This window comes from Budorcas taxicolor, chromosome 22, assembly GCF_023091745.1.
Source record: "Budorcas taxicolor isolate Tak-1 chromosome 22, Takin1.1, whole genome shotgun sequence".
NCBI classification, from domain to species: Eukaryota; Metazoa; Chordata; class Mammalia; order Artiodactyla; family Bovidae; genus Budorcas; species Budorcas taxicolor.
Genome location: NC_068931.1, coordinates 35,903,423 through 35,927,803, shown reverse-complemented (window position 1 = coordinate 35,927,803; position 24,381 = coordinate 35,903,423). Strand labels below are relative to the sequence as shown.

Sequence of the window (24,381 nt, the reverse complement as noted above, 5' to 3'; positions counted from 1 at the left end):
CTCTGTCCCTCACTATCTCCCAGAGTTTGCTCAGACTCATGTCCATTGAGTCAGTGATGCCATCCAACCATCTCATTCCCTGTTTCTTCATTTCTGAGAAAGGCTCATCTCTCAGTATTTGAAAGGATGTTTCTATAGCCCTGGGTTTCAACAGAACATTCCACAAGTGTAACCTGTTTGCCTCCTCTGATTTATCTCTTTAGGCATACTTCACTTGGCTTTGTTTTGCTTTTATCTCTGGAGGTCAGCAACCTTGGAGGAGCAACCTGTGATCATTTGGGTTTAGGTCCCAGCTCAGCCACTTACTGGCCTAGGTACTCAACCTCGCTGACCCCCGCTTTCCTAAAAATCTATAAATTGGGATCAGAAGTCCTGCTTGGCAAGGTTATTAAAGGGCGTGGCTTCCCTGGTGGCTCAGTGGTAAAAGAATCTGCCTCCCAATGCAGGAGCCGCGGGTTTGATCCAGGGATCAAGAAGATCCCCTGGAGGAGGAAATGGCAACCCACTTCAGTATTCTTGCCTGGAGAATCCCATGGACAGAGGAGCCTGGCGGGCTACAGTCCATGGGGGTCACAGAGTTGGACATGATTCAACAACAAAGTAGCTGGGCAGGGGTACGTGGCACACATCGGGTCCTCTAGACTGGCCACCATCCTTAGCAATTCCTCTTCACGTTTGCTGCAAGAGCAAACTCTCATCCACTAAGCAAATATCTCTTGGCTTTCCTCCAAATACCTGTGCAGTCCAAGTGTCCAGCTCAATTATACGGCAGAGTCTAATGGCCCAAGCTGGAGCCAAATTTTCATGCGTCCTTTTAATTAAAAGATTGAATGCCTGATCACAGAAGGACATTGTTTGGTGATGCTGATAATGAAGTAGTCAGGGCTGCTGAAGTGTATCATTAGGAGGGCTGACAATAAATTCCATGCCCATAGAATGAAATGAATAGGAAGAGGGCCAGGAGGAAGCGGCCAGTGCGAGAGGGAGATGTAAGAGACGTGATGGATGAACTGCCCCCCGGGGTGAGGATTCCTCTCCACAGAACTGAAGGCATTTGTTTACAGTTCATATAATAAAGGATTTCTTATTATAAAACTACAAGGAGAAAGTAATGGCATTCTTTTGAAACACTATACATCCTGGCAGACATTGTATGTTCTGAGTGGCATCATTATCTAGCTTTTGGCTTTAACAATTCTTTTTTTAGCAGACAAGGTATACATTATAAGTTTTAAACAAATAATGCATGTATACTTTTTACATTAAAACCAAAACAGAACTGGCTTCCATTTATATACATATACGCATGCTTAGTCGCTTCAGTCACATCTGACTCTTTGCAACCCCATGAACCATAGCCCACCAGGCTCCTCTGTCCATAGGATTTCCAATCAAAAATACTGGAGTGGTTAGCCACTTCTCCTCCAGGGATCTTCCCGACCCATGGTTTGAACCAGTGTCTTTTGTGCCTCCTGCATTGCAGGGGGATTCTTTACTGCTGAATCAATGGGGAAGCCCCATGCATATACATGAAAAAATATTAATGAAAGAAACTATACATTTAGTAAATGTACAGAATATTAATATAAGCTCAGGAGGAATGCGGAAGATTTCAAATTCATAAAACTCATGTAAATTATTTTTCTGATTTGAATACATCTTTATGAATATTGAGATGTGGTGAGGCTTTATTTATTTTGCACAGAAAGTTATTTTGTTTTTAATTCTCGTCCTCCTGTTATCATGATTACCTGCATTGTTTAAGAAACGGCATAGTAAGGTGTCCATGTGTTTGCTCAGTCATTTCTACTCTTTGCAACCCCATGGACTGTAGCCCGCCAGACTCCTCTGTCCATGGAATTTTCCAGGCAAGAATACTGGAGGGGTTGCCATTCCCTTCTCTAGGAGATCTTCCCCGCCCATTATGGAATCCAGGTCTGCATTGCAGGAGGATTTTTTACCATCTGAGCCACCAGGGAAGCCCCTAGTAAGGTTTCCAGGGATTTGTATTTTGGAAACTAAATACTCATTAATAATTTTTTTTTTAATGATAGCTAAACCCATATCCCATCATTTAGTAAATAGTCTTTATAATAAGGAAAAACTAATTGTTCAAGGGATAAAATGTTTTATGTATTTAACTTCTATTCTAGTGATATTGCCCAACATCCATGTAACTAACTAGGATGTTAACTCTTACCGTTTTGTTGCTTTTCATGGCATTTTAATCATAGGGCTGAATTTGAATCATCAGTTTTACTGTTAGGGCCAAATCATTCTCATGGGTTTATGGGAATATATGCCACCAGGAAGTAGATTAATAGCTATAAAAAAACCACATGGAAAGGTTACTGCAAAACTCAGATTAAAAAAAAAAACTCAGATCAAAACCTGTGGTTTTCTGAATTTGCCATCTACCAGCTTTCTGAAGCTTCTCTGTGGTAACATGATCTTTATGGCAACACCACTGAGCTCTGGACGCTTATGGTCATTAAAACAGCTGGGAAGTGCCCTGCATTTGTCCGCAGCACCAGCCTTCCCATAGGGAGGAAGGCCGCTTGCTGATCAGTACGTGTCTGTGTTAACAGAGAGCCCTCCTTTGGTAATGGTCGAAAAATATGATAGTGAAAGAGACTCTTGTTTTCCAAAAAAATTAGAGAAACAGACTAGATTGGGGCTGAGGCCACAGAACTTGGGAGGGCTTTTTATGGAGAACCGCAGCAGAAAGGAATTCTCTTTGCTGGTCAATTTTTCTGGCCTTCTGCACCATCATTTCCCGCAGCGTTTCAGTGTATTCTCTCCAACCAGCTAAGTACCCCATGATTGGCAGCCCCATCAACCCCGATCTTCTCACTTTAAACAAATGTGTTGTTGGAAATAAGGGTGAATCAGGGAACTTGGAGTTTGTGGACTGGGGACCAAGTTGTCAGCCTATTCTGAACTTCCGTGGAATCCTCAAGGAGTTAGCCAGAGGGATTCTGACTTCCTTTGGCTTCCCCAATGTTTTTTGTGTAATACAGCCTTGGACACTGGAAGATGCATTCAGAACAGGAGCCTAGAATCCAATTCAGTGGGGCTAGAGCAAGGCGGGTAGCCTGAGGGAGGGCACGGATCCTGTAGACACGTTCTGTCTGTGGGCTGCTGAATTGCAGATGTGCTATTTGGGTCAGGCTCTGTAATAAGCTGGCTCTCTCGGTGGTGAGGGACACAGAAGTTTCACTTCCTGAGCTAGAATCTCTTCTCCACAGCCTCGCCTCGATCCATTCCCTGCCCTTCCTACCCGCCCCTCACAGTGGGAATTAAGTCCCCCATCTCTGGAAAGTAATGCTAAGAAAACAAACACTACAAAGGCTGGTAACAGGGGGATATCTCTCTTGAATGTTTTCTGTGACCATCTAGGTCCAAGGAGGAGGGGGTCCCCCAGCTCCGTGAGCCAGCGGGGTCTCTTTGTAGTAGGCATCCGTATGTTTGGCCAGATGTCCTCCCAGCGGAGGGCAGAGAGGGAAAGATAAAACAGAATTCTTATGAAAAATAAGTCTTGGGAGGGAGAAAAAACAAGACAGAGAAAGTGTGTCAAGTGGGATGGGAGGTGCCATCTGATGTTGATTAAATGCTAATAGAGTCAGCAAGGAGAAATGCATGTCACAAGGAAGTGACCCTGCTCTTCGGCATGTGGGCCAGTGACAGCTGTCTGGGAGCAGAGCTGTCAGACCAAGATGTCCAGGGATAAACCCAGAGCCGGCTGGCATGGCAGTCAGGGGAGGGAAGGACCCCTACACCTGGAATCAGGATGCGTTCTTTCTGATTCTGCTGTACCTGGCCTTACTCTCCCCATCAGTAACAGGATGATGCTTGACCAGGTGACCTCTAGGCAACCCTGTAGCCCCAGATTCTGTTATCTACTGTCATCTCCCTTCTGACCAAATCTTCTGAGGCTCTTCTAATGGAATGTAAGGAATTGCCCTGGAGAGATGTGAGAAGTTCACCCCCCCGCCAGGGTCCTAAAACCCAAAAGGAGTGCAACCTCACATCAGCCATGAAAGTGTCATCTAGTCTTCCCACTGCAGCCTGGGGTCTCCTCTCCTGTGTTTTACAGTTGCTGCCGAAGCGTGTGAACTGTTTTCTGAACATGAGATGCAGCAGGTCTGTGGGTCTGCCTGTGCTTTTGTCGTTGTCCAGTCGCCAAGTCAAGTCTGATTCTTCACAACCCCATGGACTGCAGGACCACAAGCTTCCCTGTCCCTCACCATCTCCCGGAGTTTGCAAAAGTTCATGTCCATTGGATCGGTGTTGCCATCCAACCATCTCATCCTCTGCCACCCCCTTCTCCTTCTGCCTTCAATCTTTCCCAGCATCAGGATCTTTTGCAATAAGTCAGCTCTCTGCATCAGGTAGCTAAAGTTACTAGAGCGTCAACTTCAGCATCAGTCCTTCTGATGAATATTCAGGGTTGATTTCCTTCTACCTGTTCTCCCCTCCCAATTCCAAAAAATATTTTCACTCTGCCTGCGCGCTGTCACTTCAGTTGTGTCCGACTCTTTGGGACGCTATGGACTGTAGCCTGCCATGCTCCTCTGTCCCTGGGATTCTCCAGGCAAGAATAAAGGAGTGGGTTGCCATGCCCTTCTCTAGGGGATCTTCTTGACCTAGGGATCGAACCCATGTCTCTTACATCTCCTGCACTGGCAGGCACATTTTTTACCACGAGTGCCACCTGGGAAGCCTGCATATAAGAGGACTTTGTTTCATTTTAAACTTTCAAGATTACAGAGAGTTTTAAGAGCAGATGAACGTGTTTGTGTATGTGTTCATCCTTTAGTTAAGAGTGAACCGTTGAAAGTTTTCTTTTTTTTTTTTTTTCTTTCTGGCACCTTCATGAGGTCAGCAGTGTTTTGTTACAGGGTGAGGCTGGATTCCAGTGGGAATGGAAGAAGATTCTTCCACTGAGATGAGAAGATCTCACACTAGGACGGGGGCCGTGGAAATGGATAAGAAAGCTTGACCAGAGAGACACTGGCACCGTGATGTAGGGGAGATATCATGGTGTTTGGAGTCTGACAGACCCCGGTTTAAATCCTAGCTATGATGTCTGTGGGATGTCATTTCAGCTCTTGCTCCCCACTTGAAGGGTGATTATGTGAAGTCCCTAGATCAGAGTCTGGCATGGTGTAGGCAGTAAAGTCAAAGTGTTAGTTGCTCAGTTGTGTCTAACTCTTCGTGACCCCGTGGACCCCATGGACCACCAGGCTCCTCTGTCCATGGGATTCTCCAGGCAGGAATACTGGAACAGGTTGCCAGTAAGTGAACATCAATAAACTGTAGATGAGATGATCATGACAAAAATATCTATAGGAAGATTAAAAATATCTGGTGGTTGATTGAATTAGAGAATAATTATAAGAGAAGACTTCAAGATGTCTGAGTTTGAGTACCTGAAGGATTGGGATGGTGGTAGTATTTAGGGATGGAAATAAGTAAGTTGGGTGGAAGTTGGACATCTGGCTTGGCAGGACTGGTACCGATGTCAGTTTTGGACACAGGAGGTGGCACTGAAACATCCAGGTGGCGATGGAAGACGGAGGATGGGAAGGAAAGGAGAAAAAGAACCGAGAAAAACACGATACTGAGAAGCTGGTTAGCTCTAGGTCTGTTTGAGCAATGAGTCTCATTTTACAGATTCACCTTCAAGGGACTGGTTAACCAAAGGTTGATCCAGCACGACCATCTCCTAAAACAAACCTTAGCGCCTCAAATTGTGTTCCTCCAGTGAAGCATCTCCTAGACCTAGTTAGAAATGCAGAGTCTTAGCTCCTACCTCAGACCTACTGAATCAGATCTGCATTTCTACATGACCTGTGAGCACTTTTTGAAAAGCACTGTTCTAACGCATGGCGGCCAGACCTGCAGCATCACAGCCCCTGGGGACTTGTTGGAAGTTCAGATTCTCAGGTGCCTTCTCAGACTTCCTGAATTAGAAAGGCTGTGTTTTAACGAGCCCTTCAAGTGAAGCAAGTGGGATGGGATGGTGGTAGTATTGAGGGATGGAAATAAGAAAGTTGAAGAATCACTGCTCTAAGCCATGGAAGAGAGAGCTTGAACCCCCCACCCCTTGGGTGTATAACCCAGAACACCGGAGGGGTTGGTTAAACCCTGGAAGTTAAATTTGAGGCATTGTTCTATGCTGTTTCTCTCATCATTTTGCGTTAAACACAGCTGAAGGACTCTTTTCATTGAAGAAGGGCACTAGGCATAAAATTACAAACCAAAGGGGAGGAACTTCAGCTGTGGCTTAATCTTCACAACTTATCCATCAAAAGTTATTGAGCACAGTTCTAGGAGATCAGTCCTTTATGTGCTATTGCTCCTGGGGGACTCTATTAGTGAGATGCACATAGGAAAACCAGTCAGGGCAAGGAGGACTGTCCCAACATGCCTTACAGTGTGATTTTCGCATTAAAGTGTCCAGAGCCTATGTCTTCTGTGTTTCTAATAAAACTATGGCAAGTTCCCTTTTTATGGGTTAGTTTCTGGAGTCCCTTGCAGAAGTGATGGTGGTTTACCACTTAGACTAGAGTGTTTTTCAAACAGTTCAACTGTGAGCAATAAAAATTTACCTCTTCTCATCAGAAATGTCTGGTTTTTCTGGTTGTTCCCTAGTTGTTATTCATTATCACTGTGATAAATAAGGGTCGGTGTCTGTTTCCTGCATATATGTAATGTACAAAAGTGGTTGTATATTGAGCATTTTAATTCTAAAATTACCTATATTTTCTGCTATAGTAAGTTATAGTACATTATTAAGTTATATAGTACATTATAGCCAGTGGCATGCTGGTAAACCAATCTGGGATGTGTGAGGGCATCATGTATAGTGTTTGCAAATTTCCATGGTGTAAATAGTCCCTCCAGGGTTGATTTCAAGCTGCCAACAATTTAACAACCAACTCTCCAAATTCCTACAAATTTGACAAGTGACTCTTGAAAACAGTAGGAATTAACTCAAGCACCCCACTGAAACAAACGTCAAGGGAAAAGTCACTTTTTTTTTTTTTTTTTTGGTTAGCTGTGTTTGAATTACTGTTGGTCCAACAATGGCCGAAACAGGTAGATGTGGGTGTTTTACGTCTTTTGTCATATAGAGATCTTATGATAATGGAATGTGATTTGGAAACTGTTCTATGAAGCAAAGTTCTGTGCTATTTTCAAGTGGTTAAATATGTTTATAATAACATAATGGCAATATTTAAGTTGGGTTACATGTGTTGCTCAAGCGGTGAGTATGTTTGATTTTAAAATACCACTCAACCTATAGAAAGGAATATGTGAAAACTATATTCTTATAGTATTTAAACCAAAATGCAAAAATTTACTTCTGAAATGGTGTTTGTGGTTACTGTTGTTAAGATATGCCTTTTCTTACAGGTATTCAAGAAGGAACACAATGTACCAAATGTAAAAATAACTGGGCACTGAAGCTTTCTATCATACTACTATACATTTTATGTGCCTTGCTTACCATCACAGTAGCCATTTTGGGATACAAAGGTAAGTACTGTTTTCTTTTTCCTTCTAAAAAGCAAGTTTCCTGTCGTTCATTTACGCCTGAAAACACAAGCACATTTGCAGGCATGAAGTAGTTCATTAACACAATTCAGATGCAAAACTTAAACCTCCAAAGCTCCGTCTTTCTGTCTTGAGCTTCTTATAGCTGTGGAATCTGAAAGGATAGAAGGAGCAATTCCTCTTGAGTCATTTCAACCATAATCATGGTCCTTTTATGAGTTGTAATTTTTTTCCCTCTTTATTGCTTTTTCCTACTTATTTCCAGATACTCCCTCTTCCTCTGCCTTTTTTCATCTTATCTTTAAGAGGCCCCACAGAAACCCTGCAGTCAGCACACAGGAAAACTCTATTGACAGAGGGTAAGACCTCCAGAGACACGACTTATGTCACCCGAAGACTGGCCTTATAATTCCCTTTTTTTCTCTTCAGCGCATTTACTGTGGTCACTGTTGTTTATCTAGCTCCAGAAAAACACTGCCCTGTAGAAATGAAACACAGAGATGGCACCACCATGTCAGCTGTACTTTACAGCTTATCAGATATTCTTTGAATGTCTGGTTTAAGGTTGGTGCAGGATTTTTGCCTGAATCCCCCAGACTTGCAGATAAAGTGGGTTGGTTCGCCCCACCCTGACAGGCATTCCAGGCACCACAGGTGAAGGTGTCCTGATATAGAATCACGAACTGTGTAAACCCTTTTATAGAAAACAGCCACGGAAACCTCACAGAGACACGTGAAACAGACGTGTAGTCTGGTTTCAGCAAGAGAGGCAGACATGGGGTCTGCTCATCTTCACCCTGACAGGTTAAGAGTGGAGAATTCCACGTCCCCATCTCTGTTCCCTGCCCCGTCGATTTGACCTGGGGACAGAAAGATGCTAAGTGAATTCCCTCCAACTTGTAACTCCTCCCACTATTCTCCCAGGATTTAGTGGCTTCCTGAGACAACAGTGTACTGGAATGAGAATGGTCCCTGTTCAGTTCTTGAGTCCACCATTTGAAGAGCAATTGCTAGTGTTTATTAAGTGCTCGTTGACAGGCCAGGAATTACGCTAAGTCCTTGCATGGCTGTGTAACCTGGGTATGAATTGTAACCTCTCAGTGTTACTGACTTTTTACCTTCTAAAATGACAGTAATGGTGCCATTCTTCAAGGTGCTTGTGATGAGCAAAGATGATATAACTGAGCCACCTGTTCTGAGGTTGGGCCCAGTACAGCGGCTAAATCTCTGTCTTCCTTGTTGTTGTTGTTTAGTTGCTAAGTCGTGTTGAACTCTTTGCAACCCCGTGGACTACAGCACGCCAGGCTCCCCTGTCCTTCACTGTCTCCCAGAGTTTGCTCAAACTTATGTCTGTTGAGTTGATGATGCCATCTAACCATCTCATCCTCTGCCCCCCTCTTCTGCTTTCGCCTTCAGTCTTTCCCAGCATCAGTGTCTTTTCCAATGAGCTGGCTCTTCACATCAGGTGGCCACAGTATTGGAGCTTCAGCTTCAGCATTAGTCCTTCCAGTGAATATTCAGGGTTGATTTCCTTTAGGATTGACTGGTTTAATCTCCTTGCAGTCTAAAGGACTCTCTCTTCCTTTCTTCTTCATAACTGTGTTTTTACAGTTCTAGCCATGAGAATGGCAAAACATATTAAAAATAATACAGTTGAGGCTTATGGAGTCCACTTCTAAACCTATTTCCATGGAAAATTGTATGTGTTCCCATAGTGTGTTGACTGATGAACTTGGGCAGTAGAAATATGGAAAATTACCAGGCCATTTTATCCAGTTGCAATGAGTTAATCTCACCCAGGATTAACAGAGCAAGTGTTAAGAAAGGCTATTAAATCATGGCTAAGGCTGAACAGGGGAAGGCGGGGGAGGAAACCTAATGGGGAAAAGGAGGGTGTTTTATCCTAGGTAATTCGGCCTGGCTACCTTCCTTTACTAGGTTCTTGAGGTCATTACTCACTTCTCCACAACTTTTCCTAGTGAACTCAAATAAAGAAGAGGCTTGAAATCAAACTGTCATTTAACTGGTATCTGTAAGGCTGGGCACTATGTGATGTCACGAAAGTAAACAGAGATGAGAAAGGTTTGAAGAAATACCTCTATGTGGTATTTTGTCATTTTTACCTCTGGGGGGAAAAAAAAGTCTAGACTCTTTAATTATACAGATAGATCCAAAGGAGGGGGTTTTTTTTGTTTGTTTTTAAAGTACAGGTATTTTCTCTGTTTTTATGAGAGTGGAAAGGCCTCGGCTCTGGCCTGTTTGTGGGGGTCCATTTGCCTGGAACACATTTTCCCTCTTCTCCACCTTTTTCTCATGACTTTCTCTTCCTTCTTTCCCATCATGTCTCCCTCAGACACGTCTCCTGCAAGCAGTCCCTGAGAACTGAGTTGGGTGCCCACCTGCTGGTCCCCATGGCGTTATTTTTCACTCTAGACCCTGTTGCACTATATCATTACTGCCAGTGGGTCTGTCCCACCACCCAAACTGTAAGCTCCAAAAAGACAAGAGGCTATCTTTCATTTATTAAATCTCCTACTAGCACGTGGCTCATAGTACATAATTGGGACCCAATAGTTTACTGAGTGAATTAATGAGAATATGGATGGATGGTTGAATTGTAAATTATGACTGACTTCTATAAAGGCAATCAATCAATACTCAGTGACCTCTAAGGCAATTGCTGCGACTCAGGGCCCTCCCTGAAAGCTTAAAATCCCAAAGATTGCTTGGCCTGCTCTGGGTGTATCTCACCAGGATAAAGGAGGATGAAATTGAGAGGGCGAGACAAATCAGAGGCAAGACCATGTTCTTATTCCTCTTTCTCTACTCCAAGGCCCCCATCCCTCAGGCGTCTTCTGACAAAAAGAAGATAATACAACATGAAGTTTTTGTCTTTAAACACAGCCTTGATGAACTTAAATACTGATATTTTCCAGATGTGTTTTCTCTTTACTTTGAACAGTGATTCCTCTTTCTTGTTGATAAGATTCTGGTGACCCAACATGGCAAGAGGCAGAAAGATAAGTTCTTCCTTCACACACATCCCTTTGAAGTCTGGAGAAACACACTCAACTTTAAAATAAAAAGGAAGAAACAAAAAAAGAATATTCAGTGAAGGAAGAGGTTTCTCTGAAGGAGAAGTTGGAAGGAAATAAAATAGAAACTCCGTTATTTATCAGAGTTTGTAAAGGCATCTCCATAGTTTTTTCTTCAAAACTGTTCTTTGTGTGTGTGTGTGTGTGTGTGTGTGTGTGTGTGTGTGTGTGTGTGTGTTAGTCACTAGGTCATATCTGACTCTTTGTGACCCTATGGACTGTGGCCCAGAAGGCACCTCTGTGTATGGAATTCTCCAGGCAAGAATACTGGAGTGGGTTGCCATTCCCTTCTCCAGGGGATCTTCCCGACCCAGGGATCGAACCCAGATCTCCTACATTGCAGGTGGACTCTTTACTGTCTGAGCCACCAGGGAAGCCCCAACTGTTCTTTAGTTCTCTTTTTATGTCACTTATGCAGATACAAGTTAGGATATAATTTAAGTTCCTTCCAGAGAATTTGCTGAACAAGTCAGAGAACTGCTGAGTCACCCAGACAGGTCAGGTCAGCACACTAGTGGTGACTATGCGGCATGTCAGCCACTTTACAAAAAGCCCATTCTTGGACAGTTACAGCTTGGTGCACCCTCTGTCCTGGACTATTTATCATCCAGGCCGAAGCCACCTTCTAAGTTATGGGTTGTTTTTTCTCTGGAACATTCCCTGAACAGGAAAATCTTATTTTGTGGTCATACCCAGCAGGATGCTACCTTAAGGGATTTCAGATAAAGAAGAAAGATAGACATCTGAATCTTTCTCAGTAAGAACCTCCTCTAACACAACATTCCTAGTGACAGATATCTGCCTTGCTGCTCAGTTCTGCAGGGTAGCATTACAGCTGGGTAAGCAAGCTTTCAAATGAGCATCAGACCACACTGTAGGTGTTGTTAGAATCAAGGATAACACCTTCTCACCAGACAGTATTTTTGTAATGAAACCTGAAATAGTGTTCAAGGTAGAAATGTCTTTATTACATCCCAGGGGAATGTACCTGGTATTAATGGGAAGTCCCAGATACCAATGAAGGATTGTGTTTCCTACAGTCAAACTGGTAGACATCATCCTGAGCACCAGGCAGGACTCTGTTCTTTCCTGTCCTGGAGGCTCGGTCATGAGCTATGTCTCTGGACCCTACACGTCCATGTTTGCCCCAATCATGACAAGTACTTGGTAGACCTCTAAGAATGATGAATATAAAAGAAAGATAAAGAAGACATAGTCCTGGGACTTCCCTGGTCATCCAGTGGTTAAGAATCTAAGAGTAGACCAACACAAGGGACTCAGGTTCAATCCCTGGTCAGGGAGCTAAGATCACATGTGCTGTGGAGCAAATGAGCCCACGCAACTCAACTAGGGAGAAGCCGCGTGCTGCAACAAAGAACCCACATGCCACAGCTAAGACCCAACCCAGCCATAAAAATAAATATTAAAAATAGAAAGACTAGCAGACCATGAGTTGGTCCTCTCAACAAGAAAAAAGACACAGTTCTCCTCCTCAAGGGATTTTTCTTGGAAGAAACCATATTTAGGAAAAAGAACTACTCCATGAGAGGCGAAGTGGAATTACAGAGTAAACATGGATGTTGGAGTTAGATCTCCGGGCCTGGAATCTCACTTAGTCTCTTATAAGCTGTGTGACTCTAAGGAAGTTACTGGACATCTCTGGGCCTCAGGTTTTTTCATGTGTGAAATAGCAGTCATAAGGATTAACCGCAATGATGATGTGATACACCTTGGAAAGAGTGAGGCCATCTGTAGGGGCTGATTTTATCACCATTCGGATACAGATTCCTGTTGGTGTGGAATCGGATCATCAGGGAAGGCTTCGCACAATGGGCCAGTGAGATTCAGAGTGGACCTTAAAGAAATGGCTGGAATCAAGACAAGGGAGGAAGAGGTTAGTGGCCCAGATCAAGGGCTTTTATAGGGCTTCCCTAGTGGTCCAGTGGTTAAGAATCTGCCTGCCAGTGCAGGGGACGCAGGCTGAAGCCCTGGTCCGGGAAGTCCCACATGCAGTGAAGCAACTATGCCTGTGTGCCACAAGCACTGAGCCTGTGATCTAGCGCCATGCTCCACACAAGAAAAGCCACCACAGCGAGAAACCCAGCTGCCGCAACTGGAGAAAGCCACGAGCAGCAACCAAGACCCAGTGTAGCCAAGAGTAAATAAGTCTTAAAAAACACTGGAGGGGACATATGTATATCTATGGCTGGTTCATGTTGCTGTATGGTAGAAACCAATACAATGTTATAAAGCAATTATCCTTCAATTTAAAATAATTTTAAAAAACCAAGCACTTTTATAGAAAAGGTGTTATTGTTGGATTATCCTAGAGAATTGAGCTTTTAGGGTACTTGAAGAGGGGCAATGTTTCATATATATGACACCTAAAGTAATACTTTGAAGATAAAAGTCTGTCAAGAAACACTTTCTAATAAAGGGGACCAGGTTAAAAAACAGACTGCTTGGACCCTTCTGTGCTCCCTCTTTGTTTTCCTCATGTGAGAACAATCTACACACCGAGGTCTCCCTCCGAAGACGGGGAGTTTCTAGGCTCAGAGAGGATGTCTGCCACTATTTTCCTGACTGAGAATTTGTGCTAATGAGTTAAGAGTAAAAACTGGTGAAAATGCTGTGTGTTTTTACAGTAAGTGTTACTTCTGGTCTCCCTCAGTCTAGCATTTTTAAGCAGTCCCTGAAGTTTGCAGCTTTATATCCAAATCCTATTTTTAAACACAGATACACCGCCTTGGTGCCTACAACCAGTTCATTAGCCCTTGTGGGCGAGGCAAAGAGTTTTCTAGCACCAAACAGAAACCTAACGGATTTTTTAAGTGAATGTATTTATTCCTTTTATTCTATACAAACCTGAATGATCTGTCTATGACAGTTCTGGGTTTTTAAAAAGTAAAATGGAAGACAAATTAGAGAGGGTTGAAAATGACTGCCTGTCAGCATATTCAGAGGTTTCTCTGGCTTCCAGGAAAAAGGGGCAGGACTCAAGGTCCCTGTGTGTGGTTTGAGGACAGACTGAGGCTTGTGTTTTGATTTGAGAATCAAAACTGAACCTAAACTTGTAAACATTCCATGTTTTATTTTTTTAAAGGGTAGCTTTGCTAAAATGCAGATGAAACATTTTGTTCTTTGGAGTTTCTAGGAATAACCATGCCTGTCAGACAACCCTCAGATTATTTTAACTGTATCTCTGGGTCTATATGGTAATTTTTTGAAAAAAAAAAAAAAAAAAGATAATTATTCAACTAAATGCCATGCTCATTGCCGATGCCAAGCCCTCCCTGGGTTGGTTTGTATGTTTGTTTGCATAACCTCTAGCTCAGTTGATTCTTTTTCCACAGGCCTCGGCAGCCAGCAGGCAGATTCTTGTTTATTTAAATAAACAACGTAATGAATAAATCTGTGATGGATACCTACTACGTGCCACACACTGAGCTAAGAGCTGGGGATAAAACCAGCACCAATTTTCCTGCCCTAAGGGATATTGGGGACTTCCCAGGTGGCACTAGTGGTAAAGAACCCGCCTGCCAATGCAGACCTAAGAGACTTGGGTTCAATGCCCGGATTGAGCAGATCCCCAGGAGGAGGGCATGGCAACCCACTCCAGTATTCTTGCCTGGAGAATCCCATGCACAGAGGAGCCTGGCGGACTACAGTCCATAAGGTCGCAGAGAGTCAGACACAACTGAAGTGACATAGCACACACGCACGCAAGGGGTCTTGGAGTAGCGAAACCATGACAACACCGTGATGGGAGTCCTGTGATCAGGAGAGAGACCCCAGCAAGATAAACTTCAGCATAGGTTTCTTACAGGATGTGACCAGCTGAGTCTTGAAGAGCAGGGAGGGCTTAGCTTGGGGAAGAAGCCTGGGAAGAACATTCTAAGTGGGGAGAAGCATGCATGGAAAGGCTTGGGGGAGAAAGTGATGCAAGCCACACATTTCATTATGACTGAACTGGAGAAGCCTGGGGAAGAGCACAACCAGCTTCTCCAGGGAAGGTGCCGGGAGCCCTGGGGCTGGTTCACTTTAGGTCACACATCTGCTCCTTGACGAGAGCTCCAAGAATCTTCTCACGTGGTCCTGCATGGCTGGAAGGCTTGCTGAATAAAATAGACTGGATCCACTGGCCTACAAGTAATATATAAACCATAGCCATGCTTTAAAAAATGAGTCATCATTTTTTCAAAAGCTGTCGATACCAAGAGGGACGGTCAGCCTTGATCTCAAGCTGCCGGAGGTTGGATTTCATGGGAGTCACTTCTGGAGAGAGACACTCTTATTTGACATGCTATTCTTTATTTTTCACTTTATATACTTTATTTGTTTCTACATTTTTAGTGGAGATATTTGACTGACAATATTATATTAGTTTTGATGTCAAACATAGTTGATTCAATATTTTTACAGATTATATTCCATTTAAAGTCATTACAAAATAATGGTTATATTTCCCTGTGCTATACAGTATATCCTTGTTTTTTATTTTATTCATAATTTGTATCCCTTAATCTCCTACCCCTCTTGTCCCTCCCCTCTTCCAACTGGTAACCACTAGTTTGTTCTCTGTATCTGTGAGTCTGTTTCTGTTTTGTTATGTATACTATATTAGCTTGTTTTATTTTTTAGATTCCACATATAAGTGACATTATACAGTATTCATCTTTCTTTGTCTGACTTATTTCACTAAACACAATACCCACCAGGCCCTTCCATGTTGTCGCAAATGGCAGAATTTCACTCTTGTTTATGACTGAGTGATATTTCCTTCTGTACATGTGCACCACATCTTCTTGACCCGTTCTTCCACCGATGGTCACTTAGTTGATTCCTTATCTTGGCTATTGCAAATATTGCTGCTGTGAACATTGACGTGCCTATATCTTGTCAAATTAGTGTTTTCATTTTCTTCAGGTACATACCCAGATGTGGAATTGCTGGATCATGTGGTAGCTCTGTCTTTAGTCTTTTAAAGAAGCTCCTTACTGTTCTCCATAGTGGCTATACTAATTTACATTTTCACCAATAGTGTAGTAGGGTTCCCTTTTCTCCACATCCTCACTAACATTTGTTATCTGTAGACTTTCTGACCAGTGTGAGAAATTGTGGTTCTGACATTGTGGTTTTGACATTGTGGTTTTGACTTGTGTTTCTCTGGTGATGTGGAACATTTTTTCACTTACCTGTTGGCCATCTGTATATCTTTTTTGGGAAAATGTCTATTCAGGTCTTCTGCCCATTTTTAAAATTGGCTTGATTTTTTATATTGAGTTGTATAAGCTATTTATATATCTTGGATATGAACCCCTATGAATCATATCATTTGCAAGTATCTTCTCTCATTCGGTAGGTTATCTTCTCATTTTGTCAGTGGTTTCCTTTGCTGTGCTAAAGTTTTTGAGTTTAATTAGGTTCCATTTGTTTATTTTTGCTTTTGCTTCCTTTGCCTTAGGAGACAGTTCCTAGACATTTTAGAATGATAAATTTATAACCATAGAGAATTAATTCTTCTGAGAATGAATAAGAACAGTGGCTTTCATTTAACACTGCATCACTAACTTTTCCAGTAATATACAGTCAGGAAAATGCTGGGGGAAAAGTCTTCTTGGGAAATTATTATTATTTGGAAACCCACTTAGGCATCTTCTTGTGAACTGTTAAAGATTCACATGTCACTAAGGAGAAGCAGATTGTCAGGCCTTAGTGGTGAACTCAGGACAGAAAGTGGCAAATACCCTTGACTTTGCATCTCTTTTACTAGGATTTTATGTATAAACTTGAGCTAGATGTTCTTTGCTGTGGAATCTCCTTGCAGATAAGTGAGTCACACTTGCCGAGAATGGCAGGGAGTCTGAGTGACACAATTTTGTAAATAAATTACAATGTTATTCTTCCACCTATGGAAATTAATATAAATGATAATACAGGTTGAGGACTTTTATAATACAAAAAAACTTAGGGAGTTCTAAACTATTTCTAGAGTCCCCAAGGCACTACATAATCATGAAAACAGCTAAGAACCTAGAGTTCTCAACCGACCAAACTGCCATTGGGATTTGCAACAAGTACGTTATTTATTTTCCTAAAAGAATGGCTTTTCCCCTAGATTTGATTTCATTTATACTTTTTGTTTTATTCTGTTTCCTTTATTCTGTCATGAAATGATCTCTTGTTGAAACTGAAAGATAAAATGTGAGCAGGTATGTGCATTAATCCATTGATTTCCAAATCTTAGTTGTAGAGAAAATGGACAATGTTACAGGTGGCATGGAGACATCTCGCCAAACCTATGATGACAAGCTCACAGCAGTGGAAAGCGACCTGAAAAAATTAGGTAATCTGCAGTGAGAGTGAACTATGAAGTTGAATCCCTGTTAACTCAGCAGTCCCTAACCTTCTTGGTACCAGACACTGATTTCATGGAAAACAATTTTTCCACTGACCAGGGGTGGGTGGGAGGATGGTTTGGGGATGATTCAAGTGCATTACATTTACTATGCACTTTATTTCTATTCTTATTACATCAGCTCCACCTCAGGTCTTCAGACATTACATCCCAGAGGTGGGGGACAGCTGCCCTAACTCAACTCTATGTAAATGACCAGTTTTTTTTTTTTTTAAGAATGACATGGCTCTAAACTCACATTCACCCAGAAAGACCTTAAACTTTCATGTTGTGTGTTAATCTTTCATCATGATTTAATTCAAAAGCTTTAAAATTTTAAAATTAAGGACCAATTTTGAAGTTGAATCCCCTCCCCCCAAAAAATACTATTGTGTACCAAATAAAATCTGAAGATCAATCCTGATGGAAAAAAAATCACAGATACCCTTTATCAAAAGCTCTTTTATAAAATGCTTGGTAAATTCTTATTTGAAATATTTTAAACTGCACAATGAAGAAGGCAATGGCACCCCACTCCAGTACTCTTGCATGGAAAATCCCATGGATGGAGGAGCCTGGTAGGCTGCAGTCCATGGGGGTCGCTAAGAGTCAGACACGACTGAAGCGACTTAGCAGCAGCAACAGCAGCAGCAAACTGCACAAAATAATTGTAGAAATTAACTTTAAGAAATAGAAAATTCCAGCCTATTTTATCCTGTGATTTTTTTCCCCCAACTTTTTAAAGAAGAATTTTGGTGATTTTGAGAAATAGAAGATTCTAGCCTATTTTATTATGTGATTTTTTCCCCCAATTTTTAAAAGAATAATTTTGGTGAACTTAACAAATAGCAGGTTATTGCCTTCTTGTCATCCTTCCCTAGTGCTCTAGAAACAAGTAAATTCCCCCTCCTTCCATGAGAAAAGTGTTCACCCAAGTTAATCTGTGCTGGTATTCTGCACCCTTTCCAATTCCTGAGGACCCAGGTTTAACAGAGATGTAGATTTTACTAATGCATGCAGTGAGCACATCACACAAGTTTTCTGTCCGAAACAGAGCACATTCCAGTTAGGAATAAAACTCTCTTTTATTCTTGGGAATCTGTGACCTCACTTGAACACGCCTCCATCCCACCAACCTGAGTAACACATGTGGTCTGATTCCAGGGGACCAAACGGGAAAGAAAGCGCTCAGCACCAACTCAGAACTCTCCACCTTCAGGTCGGACATCCTGGATCTCCGTCAGCAACTTCGTGAGATCACGGAAAAGACCAGCAAGAACAAAGATACGCTGGAGAAGTTGCAGGCAAGTGGGGATGCACTGGTGGACCGGCAGAGTCAACTGAAGGAAACTTTGGAGAATAACTCCTTCCTCATCACCACTGTCAACAAAACCCTGCAGGCCTATAACGGCTATGTCACGAATCTTCAGCAGGACACGAGCGTGCTGCAGGGCAACCTGCAGAGCCAAATGTACTCTCACAACGTGGTCATCATGAACCTCAACAACCTGAACCTAACACAGGTGCAGCAGAGGAACCTCATCACGAATCTGCAGCGCTCTGTGGATGACACGAGCCAGGCGATCCAGCGCATCAAGAACGACTTCCAGAACCTACAGCAGGTCTTCCTTCAAGCCAAGAAGGACACAGATTGGCTGAAGGAGAAGGTGCAGAGCCTGCAGACGCTGGCTGCCAATAACTCCGCCTTGGCCAAAGCCAACAACGACACCCTGGAGGACATGAACAGCCAGCTCAGCTCCTTCACAGGGCAGATGGACAATATCACCACAGCCTCCCAAGCCAACGAGCAGAACCTGAAGGACCTGCAGGATGTACACAGGGATGCAGAGAACAGAACGGCAGCCAAATTCAGCCAGCTCGAGGAGCGCTTCCAGCTCTTTGAGTCAGACATTGTGAACATCATCAGCAATATCAGCTACACAGCCCACTACCTGCGGACGCTGACCAGCAACCTGAACGAAGTCAGGACCACGTGCACGGACACGCTGACCAAACACACGGACGATCTGACCTCCCTGAACAACACGCTGGCCAACATCCGTTTGGATTCTGTTTCTCTCAGGATGCAGCAAGATTTGATGAGGTCGAGGTTGGACACGGAAGTGGCCAACTTGTCAGTGATTATGGAAGAAATGAAGCTGGTGGACTCCAAGCATGGTCAGCTCATCAAGAATTTTACCATCCTGCAAGGTAAGTGGAAATTCTGAACTTACGTTGTTATCTATGATTGTAGAACAAATGACCCTAAAGCTCAACAATTTAAAATAATAAGCCTGTATTACTGTGTAGTTCCTGAGGGTCAGGGATTCGGGAGTAGCTTAGTGTAAGTCGGTGGTTTGGGCTCAGTATCTCTCATGAGGTTGTAGTTAAGATGATAGCTGGAACAATAGTCTTCTTATTTATCTATTTTTGGTTGTGCTGGGGCAGGGGAGGTCTTTGTTGCTGCTCACAGGCTTTCTCTAGCTGCGGCAAGTAGGGGCTCCTCTCGTTGCAGTGCACGGGCTTCTCATTGCAGTGGCTTCTTTTGTTGCAGAGCATGGGCACCAGGTGCTTGGGGGCTTCAGTAGTTATGGCACCTGGGCCTAGTTGCCCCGAGGAATGTGGACTCTTCCTGGAACAGGGATGGAACTCATGTCCCCAGAATTAACCACTGGACCACCAGGGAAGCCCTGGGGCTGTAGTCTTCTGAAGCTTTAATTGGGGCTGAGGAGCTGCTTCCAAGATGGCTCATTCATATGGCTCTTGGGCTTGTTGGTTATTGGCAGGTGGCCTTGGTTCCTCATCATGTGAAATTGCTTGAGTGTCCTCACAGCAGGGCAGCTAGCTGCCTCCAGAGCAAATGATCCAAGAGAAACAGAAAGAAGGAAGCCAAGATGTCTTTTAGCCTCAAAAGTCACATACCATCATTCCACCATATCCTCTCCTTTAGAAACAAGTCACTAAGTCCATTTCACACACAAAGGGGAGGGGATTTAAGTTCTGTTTCTCGAAGGGAAATAGAAGGGAAGCATAACTAAGAATTTGTGGACAGTGCTTAAAGGTGTTCCATTAAATGTTTGTGAATGAAAGACTGGTTAATTTGGAATTTTTCAGTGCCTAGCTATTTCAATGCCATTACAAATTGGGCTCCTTTGGAATAAAGGTTCAATCTCCTAGATCATGGAGTGACCATTAAGAGATTGCTACTTCCAAGTGCCACGAACAGTGGATGATTGGCCATCACAGTAACTGTCAGGCCACAGAGGAGGGAAATGATGTGACTTACATATAAAATCTGAGTTTTACTCCAAACCAGGGCATCCGTATAAACTGAAAGTCCTTGGACCAGATTGGATCATTTTTGAGCTTTCAGGAAAGCAATAATCACCAGAGTGACTTCACTAAGAAGAAAGCCAATGGACTTCATTTTATTTCCTGACAGTAACAGAGATAGTATATTGTTTAAACTAGGAGAATGAAAAATAGCATATCTGGACTTCAGCGATGCTCCTGGCAGTGATACCCTTCAGAACAAGGTGGAGCAATCAGTGCTGGATGAATGATCAATTAGATGGGTTTATTGGTCGTATTCATTTGCATAGCAAATTACTAAAAACTCAGCACTTACAGCTCCCATTTCTCATCTCACAGTTTCTGTGGTCAGGAATCTGGGCACAGCATAGGTGTATCCTTTGCTTAGGGTCTTGCCCAGGTACAGGCTCAGTGAGGGGCTGTGGTTTCATCAGTCTTGACTAGCGAAAGCCTCATTTCCACACTCCTTCAGGTTCTTGGCAGAATCCATCTGTTGGCAATCTGGATGGTAAGATGGGCTGTCAGGTCCTAAAGGTCACCCCAGCCCCTTGCCATGTGGCCATCTCAAACCATTGCAGCTTCTTTACACCCAGCAAGGGAGTCTCTCACTCCAGCCTGCAAAGATAGAGTCTTATATAATGGAACCTAGTCAAGGGAATGACATCCCATCACCTTTACCATATACAGTTGGTCAGAAGCAAGTTACAGTTACCATGCTTAAGGGGAAAGGATTATACAAGGGCATGAGTCACTGAGAGTCACCCTTGGGTGTGACTGCCATGCTAGTTGAATGAATATAAAGAGTGATAGTTAAATGAGGCCCTCTGAGCCTGGAAGCAGAGCTGAGTGGCAGATGGCAGGGACCGCTCAACAGCTTTGCCAGGACTAGCATGAGGATGTGGATGACGGCCAATACTTGTGTGATGTGAAACTGTGTATACTAACTAACAGGTCAGAGGATGTTGATCCAAAATGATCTGCAGAGGCTGGAACAGTAAAGAGATGCCAACAAAATGAAATAGTTGGGGGAGACATGAAAATCCCCACTTGTAGATAGAGAAGACCAAATACAAATGTTGATGGGATGGCTGGTGGGCATGACTTTCAGAAGAAGTGTGCATGAAAAGTGTGGGGCATTTTAGTAGACTGTAAAGCAACTCAATGTGTCTGCCAGGGAAGCTCATGTGATCTTTTGCTGTATTAATAAAAATATGATATCCAAAATGAGGGAGGTGATACTCCCTCCTTTTAGCATGGCAAAACCACTCCCCAAGGATAGTGTGTATGTTGGGAAGCCTGATCAACAGGGGATGCTCACAGACCAGCACGCTCAGAAAAATAGGACCAGGGTGATTGATGGGGTCTAGAAATCATGTGCTGTGAAGAAGGATCGAAGAACCTGGAACTTTAACCTATAGGAGAGACTGCTTAGTGGGGAATAAGGCAGCTGTTTATAACTATTCAAAAGGCTGTCATGTGGAAGAGATTTTAAATGACATCTGAGGCACTCCAGAGGATGAAACAAAGACTAGTGGGTACTCATTAAAGGAAAATGTTTTAGTTTTTATATAGTGTTCCTTATAAAAATTGCTGTTGCTTGAAAATATAATGGGTTCTGTGAACCGTACATGTGCCCCAGCTATAGAGGGGCTGGACAATGCCTGTCGGGGTACTGTAGGTGAGAGTCATACTCTGAATAAAGAGTGGGCTTTCACACAGCCAGACAGTTCTTCAGTGCTTGATTTATTTATTACCTATATTTATTATTTATTTCTTTTCCCCTATTCCTTCTCAACTGAAATTCAGAATGAGGGGAAATCTCAGCAGACTTGCAATCTCATAAAATAAGTGCTTTCTAATTGTCTCTTAAAGTTGTAATACCCTCAACAATCCTAACATGGTATTCTGGATATTTTCTAGCTATAAATGTCTTTGGAGATGTCATTTCCTTGGAGAAGGGGGGCTACAGTCCATGGGGTTGTAAAGAGTTGGTCACGACTTAGCGACCAGACAAAAACAATAAATGACAATAGATAGATTAACAATATCCAGATGCAGATATTTATTAACAATAAATAGATTCAGAGCCTGGCTTTAAATGAATTAATGTTTCCATTCTGATTATTTTTATCAACTGAAGTTAAGTATGAGTGTAATGAGGGCTTTTCATGAATTACCCCTGTGACACCCACTCTGTAAAGCAGGTGCTCAAAAACTCATTGCCAGTCATACATAAGGAAACTAAGCCTTCTAGGGGTTTAAAGAACTTGCTTAAATTTACAGAAATGATAAGTAGCTAAATGGGATCTGAGCCCAGTCTGTCTGGTGCAAAGCCTGTGATGCAAACCCCACAGATAATCACAGAAAATGCATGCCCTTCCTCTTGGCCGCCCCAGGGGAGCCTATGAGGCCAAGGAGATGGGATTTCACTCTAAATGTGAGGGGGAGTTTTAAGGAAGGTGGTGACATGACCTGATTTATATTTTTGAAAGGTCATCCTGGATGCTGGGGGAAGAACAGATAACCAGGAAGTGATCCTGGAGGCAGTGTTCCAGTGAGGGGTGACGGACCCATTGTGGGTGACTTGGGATGGATGGTAGCAGCATGCATGACCAAAGTGGGTCTTCTCAGTCAGGAGGAATTCTGGAGAGAGAATCAAGGGTAGCCCTGCCCTTCCCCAGATGATAGCCCTGACTGGCCTTCTGTGGCCGTGCCTGCAGGGTGAGGAACACATGGGCTGGAGGGGCTGTGAATGTTCAGAGCCCACCCAGATCCCTTTTTGATCACATTTGGTGTGCAAGACCCTGGATTTCTCTCCCCAAAGTGTCCCAAGCCCAAAGGGTACATTGATGGAGTAGAGTGCTGTGGGCAGAAACTGTACATGGGATCAGGCCAGCTTTGAGGAGCTGGACAAGGCTCATGGATGGATCAGACATGAGCAGGGCGGAGGAATGGGCATCTCCTAAGTGTTTAGCTTGAGCAACAAGGTGGATGCTGGGAAAGATTGAGGCCAGGAGGAGAAGAGGGCGACAGAGGATGAGATGGTTGGATGGCATCACCGACTCAATGGACATGAGTTTGAGCAAACTCAAGGAGATATTGGAGGACAGGGAAGCCTGGCATGCCGAAGTCCACGGGGTTGCAAAGAGTCAGAGATGACTGAGCAACTGAACAACCACAACAAAACTGAATCCTGTCAACAATGATCTCTACCTCCATAAACCCCAGAACCTTATGAAAGGCTTTTATTGTTGTTGTTGCCGATAATGTAACATTTTTTAATCCTAATTTGGCACATGGAAGACTTCATACTTCATAAAACACACTCTTAGGTAGCAAGTTCACCTCACACCCTAAGCTACTGCTATAATACATGCAGGTGTAAATCGCATCCTCCTAGTACAACCAGACAATTCCCTGCACCTGCTCTTTTGGGAGGACCGTGAGGTTTAGTGATGAGAACGAGAGCTGTAGAGCCGGAGAGCCCTGGAGATGAGTACCAAGTATCTGTCTACCTATTACAGTTATAAGGGCTTAATGAGATAATGTAAATAAAACAGGGCAGTGCCTGGCAGAGGCTTAGCTAATATTCATACCCAAGTGTGAGTATGTTCAGTTCCTGTCCAGGTTTTTCCCTCTGCTGTAGCCCCAGCCAGTACATCACCATGGAAGACAACATTCGTGCCCACAAAGAACACAGTTGTACAGACGCAGGCTTTAAGGTTGATGGGAGTTCAGAAGTTCTTACTGCTGGCTTCCCGGTGCCCAGCCCTGGAGAGGAATCAGACTGGCTGCTGCCACTCTCTGACTTTCCCTCATTTTTGATCCATATTATCTATTTGTTTTTGGCTCTGCTGGGGGCTACTCTAGTTACGGTGTGCGGGCTTCTCATTGCAGTGACTTCTTTCATTGCAGCACCCAGACTGTAGGACGAGTGGGCTCAGTAGTTGTAGCACATGGGCTTAATTGCTCAGGGGTGTGCGGGATCTCCCCAGATCAGGGATCGAACCCATG

The 24,381-nt window shown here is 43.3% G+C and overlaps 1 protein-coding gene across 1 annotated transcript in view; it reads left to right on the top strand.

Moving 5' to 3' along the window:
• COLEC12 (collectin subfamily member 12) overlaps positions 1-24,381 on the top strand; it is a 178,751-nt gene that overhangs the window by 133,231 nt on the left and 21,139 nt on the right. Inside the window, exons 3-5 of the mRNA XM_052660411.1 lie at positions 7,423-7,545; positions 16,906-17,004; positions 18,220-19,266. Coding sequence (XP_052516371.1) covers positions 7,423-7,545; positions 16,906-17,004; positions 18,220-19,266 — 1,269 coding nt within the window. The remainder of the gene's footprint in view (positions 1-7,422; positions 7,546-16,905; positions 17,005-18,219; positions 19,267-24,381) is intronic.